This window comes from Trichogramma pretiosum, unplaced genomic scaffold, assembly GCF_000599845.2.
Source record: "Trichogramma pretiosum strain Unisexual culture from Peru unplaced genomic scaffold, Tpre_2.0 scaffold23, whole genome shotgun sequence".
NCBI classification, from domain to species: Eukaryota; Metazoa; Arthropoda; class Insecta; order Hymenoptera; family Trichogrammatidae; genus Trichogramma; species Trichogramma pretiosum.
This window is the reverse complement of record NW_019641629.1, coordinates 1,444,265-1,449,878: the sequence shown is the minus strand read 5'-3', so window position 1 is coordinate 1,449,878 and position 5,614 is coordinate 1,444,265. Positions and strand designations below refer to the sequence as shown.

At 35.9% G+C, this 5,614-nt stretch overlaps 1 protein-coding gene across 1 annotated transcript; it reads left to right on the top strand.

Moving 5' to 3' along the window:
• The first annotated feature begins 483 nt into the window (after positions 1–483).
• Positions 484–2,552, top strand: LOC106654963 (zinc finger protein 568-like). Its single transcript, XM_014375132.2, has 3 exons — positions 484–557; positions 625–736; positions 807–2,552. The coding sequence occupies exons 1-3, from the start codon at positions 523–525 to the stop codon at positions 2,187–2,189; spliced, it is 1,530 nt and encodes a 509-aa protein (XP_014230618.2). The 5' UTR covers positions 484–522; the 3' UTR covers positions 2,190–2,552.
• The last annotated feature ends 3,062 nt before the right edge of the window (positions 2,553–5,614 follow it).

Below are 5,614 nucleotides of genomic sequence, written 5' to 3'. Positions count from 1 at the left end.
CACTTTCACGTTATAGGAGCTGCACTTGCCTTGCATTGCACATGAGAATGTATAATTCTTGCACATAGACCAACAGAAGCACAGAGCGATACTTCACGACGAGAGAACCGATCACACGCTGTAGAAAAAATGGCATTTTTTGTCTTGAAAAACATTAATGCAAAGAACGAAAGTTGTTTACATTTTCCAATTCTCGTTTGACATAATTTCAAATTATTTCAATCGAGGCAATGATGCAAAAATGATACGAAAATTTTTCACCCGTTTCAGCTTTTATAAATATAATCCAGTATCATTTTGTAATTTAAAATCTCTTCGTAATGAAATATCATTAATAGGATAAAGTTTATTATTCATTCGATATAAGATAATACAATTTCTTCAGTAATATTATGAAAACATTGACGCGTACAAATTTAGAGTTTAGGGTTAGTAAATATTATTAGATTCGAGTTTAAGTTAGTTTCATGTGTAGAGTCAGTCCAGAAAGATCAATCGCAAGAAAATTTTTACGTGAGGAAAATGGAATCAAGTGTGGTATTCAATAGTATCGTTAGGTAATTTTTTTACGTAAATTACTACATCTCGAAATGAATGAACTAGAATTAATAAAAATTATTTCAGAGTGAAAAAAGAACCAATCGACGTGTTGCTCGGTGAAAATGATTACATTGTAATCGACAAGACAGCCGATGTCAACAATTTTCAATTCTTAAGGCATCCGCAAGAAAATCAAGTAAGTAATTATAATAACATATTAGATCATTATTTCATGAAAAATTCCACATAAGTTATATTTTATTCAGATTCAAAAATCTGACGAAAATCACGAAAGTGAACTTGATGACTTGGCGATCGAGTTGGAATGTAAAGACATGAAGCCGAGCTTGGATTTATTAGCAGTTACGAAAATTGAAAATTGTTCTGAAGATCACTTGGCAGCTATTGAAAATTGTAACGAATATCAAACTCAAAACATAATTAAATTAGAAGCTTTGGATGCTGTAAAAAAAGAATCGTTTGTGGACGACGCAAATCAATTGAGTATGAACTCAAACTGTAAACTCAGCGAGCCAACGAAAAGAAAAACAGTTGTAAAAAATGTAAATTATAATCATAAACTCCAAAAACATATTGATATGCCGAATAATAAAATCACATATCCTTGTGATACATGTGGAAAGGCATTCGCACATAAGAGCAATCTTAAAATACACATCGATTCGACGCATCTTAAAATCACTCATGGCTGTGACTTCTGTGGAAAGTCATTCTCATGTAAAATTTATCTGAAAAAACACATTGAAGCAATACATAATGGTAAAGCTCCCACATGTGATATTTGCGGAAAGACGTTCTCTCAAAAAAGTCATTTGAAATCTCACATCGACGCGGTGCATCATAAAATTACTCATACCTGTGACTTATGTGAAAAGTCATTCTCACTTCAAGGTGATCTCAAGAAACATATTAAAGCGATACATAATGGTGAAACTCCCACGTGTGATATCTGTGGAAAGACGTTCTCTCGAAAGAGTAATCTTCAAACCCACATCGATTCGGTTCATAATTGTCGAGAAGGTTACGAATGTGACGTGTGTGGCAAGAAGTTCTCGCGAAAGGATATTCTAAAATCTCATATCGATTCGATACATAATAGTATCACCTACCCATGCGATTTTTGCGGAAAGACATTTTCTCAAAAAAGTTATTTGAAATCTCATATCGATTCGACGCATCTTAAAATCACTCATGGCTGTGACTTATGTGAAAAGTCATTCTCACTTAAAGATTCTCTCAAAAAACATATTGAAGCGATACATAATGGTAAAACTCCCACATGTGATATTTGCGGAAAGACGTTCTCTCAAACGAGTTGTCTTCGCACCCACATTAACTCAGTGCATAATAGTCAAAAAAGTTGTGAATGTGACGTGTGTGGCAAGAAGTTCTCGCGAAAGTATATTCTGAAATCTCATATCGATTCGATTCATAAAGGCATCATCTACCCATGTCATATTTGCGGAAAGACATACAGTCAAAAAGGAAAGCTCAATAGTCATATCAAAAAGGTGCATAACAATACCACATATGCATGCGAGACGTGCGGAAAGATATTTGGACAAAAAATAAATCTTCAAAAACACATCGATATGGCGCAGCATTCACGCATCAGCATCACGACTTAATAAATGTACTAAATTTTATTGTGCCAAAAACACAACAATGTAATATCAATAATTCCCAATTTGCCTGCTTGGCTAATTTGCATATCTTGACAATTGTTCAAAGAAACTATGAAGTGTTAATTTTAAGTTTATAATATGTTGAACCCCTAACATTGATTTCATTTTTGTAATAGTAAATAGAATAGGTAGTCGCTTTTCAATAAAATTTTATTTCGCGACTCGCTTATGCAGATGCATTCAATTAGAAATTTACTCCATTGTATTATTTTTTTTAGAAAATTTTAATATTGATTGTGTTACATTGATTGTCATTAAGTAATCTGAACGAATTAAAAATCTTATTGATTGACGAGGATTGACGAAATCGACCTCAACATATTAAATTAATTCTGTCATTCCAAAAATTATGAAAAATTTTTTATTCACATTAACCTTGCAATTCTAAAAAGTACCTTCTCAATTGGATATCTCAGGGGTCCTGATTTTAACGAATTCTTGTGCGAAAACTTCTGAAAATGACGAGTAAATTTGAAAAGATCGTGCAAAGATATTTTTAGCCGTGAACGTTGGAATTATAATTGAGAATAATGGATTACAAGTTGAAATGGTATTGAGAAAATTTATGTCAAAAATTTTGGCATTGTTTCAAGAGACAGAACAACTTTTCCAAGTAAAACTTGCGAAAAAAAATCGGCGCTGTTTGCGCGCACACGCGCGAGGGTAGGCACTTGATGCGAATGCATTAATGTGAATTCGTATATATGTGTATGTGTGTAGAGCAAGGCACGGTAGGCACGAAAGATAAATACGGATAAAGACAAGGGGGAAGGCGAAGAAAGCAACACCAAAATGAACAATAAAAAAGTATGTATACGTCGCTCTGTACCTGTGTGTTAGCCTGTGTGCATATAATAAAAGAAAAGGCGAAGACGAACACGATCGTACGTAGTAGGTATACGAGAAGAAACACAAGTGTGTTTGTAAAACAATATGCTCGCGCGGGCTGTGCGTGCTAAGTTTTTCGGGCCAGAGGCCGAAAGGCCTTAGGCCAGTAGTGTCCAATTTATGTGAGCGGCGTGCCTGTATATGCGCGCGCTCTCATAATAATGTGAGGCGGTCGGGGCGCGCGAGTCCAACGCTGGGCTCGAGTTATATTATAGATATAGGGCCTGTGTGCAACAGTGCAGAGCCCAAGAGAGAGAGAAACTCCACGAAATGACACGCGGCAAACAATGGCAGGCATGCATACACACACATATATACTCACACTCGTACGCGCGCGAGAGAGCGATGATAAATACGAGCGGCGGTCTTACACATATATACCGCGTGCGCGCGCGCCACGACCATTATAATCTTATTGTTACACTCTCGCGCTCCTATAATACTCGCATATATGGTATATACTGCACAGGTGGTTCTTGCCTTGCGTCTGTGTGTACGAGCTCGCGCGTAAGATGTACTTGCTGCTGCTGCTGCTGCTGTGCCGCGCACGGTGTAAGAAAAAGTCCATCGCTATATATGTAGCACGAGGCAGAGAGAGAGAGAAAATAAGAGAAACAAATGCTGCCGAGTTAAAAGGCCCTATTGGGAGGGCATCGTATAAACGAGTACGGAGAAGCGAAAAACCGAGAAGTCGATTGTGCCCCGGACGAGAGGAGTATGTACGGCTACCTATCCTCTAGTCGATTTTCATTCTATTTTCTCTCGAGTGAGAGAGAGAAAGAGCTTGGATATGCACCGCGACACTAGTTGCGTTTGTTTACGCTACTGATTATTCTATGCCGCGATCCGTTTCATTCGCGCGGCTCGATGTCATCGAGTCGATGATCTCTGTGTGCAGCATGTGGAAGTATTGATTTTCAGGCACAAATGCAAATAAAATTGATGGAAGGTTTTTCAATTGAAACTAGCAATTTTTTGCGTCTATCAGGTTTATTACAGATTTTAGAACCCTGTTTAGAAATAAAAGTTGAATGAAACTGCCTCAAGGCAAATTTCAATCTAGTTAGTTCGCTCTCCGTCACTAGAGGGCGCCGATGCACTAATTGACTGCCCCCAAGAGATGAAATTGAGTCAGGATTACATAACTATTTGTGTTCCTTATTTGTGTGTTTAACTTAGTTTTTTTCTTTTCTTTTAAAATGAGGTAGCATTCATCTAAGTAGCACTTGTACGTTAATTGGTTGAATCCCAAAGATATTGAATTTTGAATAGCTTTACCCATGTCTGTAACAATTTCCTCTGAGTACTGACCACCTGTCTTGATGTACTCATTTAAAAAATAATTAAGTAAATCAGTGTCATTTTTTTCTGACAGTAATTGGGCCACTGGTACAATAGAGTGGTCTACATATGTTGATAGAACCGTCAAGAATATGACAACGTCTTGATGCAGTTCTATCACCACAGAACCAGTGGCATCCATGGCAAAAGAATTACCCAAATGTTGGTTGATTCCGTTACCTACTTTAATCTGTTCTTGTGACCAATACATAATGTGGAAAGGAGAAAAGCCAATGTTTCTTGTAAATTTAGCCATATCTGGATTTTTCTTTAATTCTTCTAAAGAATCGAATACATTCAATTTCACATTTATACCAAGGTCTTGGTTTTTTATTTCACGGCGTGCCTGTTGAAGCTGACTCAAGCTGTACAGATGAGGTGGTTCGCTATCACCAAATTTCATATTTTTGCCTATTTGATCTCTGCGCCATGATTTGGGCTTTTGGTTTCTAAGCTCCTCTTTCACTCTCTCTCTCTCTCTTTCTGGGCCTTTTAAGTGTCGTTTTTTATTATGATATATATTCTTGATGCCTGTCAACTCAACGAACAAATTTACTCCAGCTCCTTGATTAGGTTTTTCATAGCAAGTTATATTGAATGTTGCAGGACATACACTGCAGTATCCATCAATATTTATATAATCTTTTTTATTGATTGTATGACGATTAAAATTATAGACACAACTAATGTTTTTATTTTTTTCCCACATTAGTTTTGATACAAGGTCAGTCCAACCACTTTGAAGAGTTTCATCTTCACCATCTATTGCTGGTAGAGGTGATATTATTTGCCATTGATCACTTGTCAATTCTATCTCATATTCATTTTTGTTTTTGTCAACTTCATCAGTTTCTTCATCAGATACAGTTTCTTCATTAAACTCTTCCTGAAGTATTTCAATTTCTTTGTTTGGAGTTTCAATATTTTTTATTTTTTTATACTCATTAAGTAAATCATGCCAATTCTGCTTGCACATGAGAAATAAATTAAGAGGTTTTACATCTTAATTTATAAGGTAATCTTTATAAGGTTTCCTTATAATGGATTTTTTCTTGATTTTTTTTCGTAAATTTTCTTGAACTCATTCGAAGATTTCATAAATTTCATAAAATATGAATAAAAAAATCAGATATACTCTT

Coding starts and splice junctions, on each gene's coding strand:
- LOC106654963 (XM_014375132.2), top strand. CDS start 523: ATGGAATCAAGTGTGGTATTCAATAGTATCGTTAG. Junction 558..624: donor GTATTCAATAGTATCGTTAG/GTAATTTTTTTA, acceptor AAATTATTTCAG/AGTGAAAAAAGAACCAATCG. Junction 737..806: donor GGCATCCGCAAGAAAATCAA/GTAAGTAATTAT, acceptor TATTTTATTCAG/ATTCAAAAATCTGACGAAAA.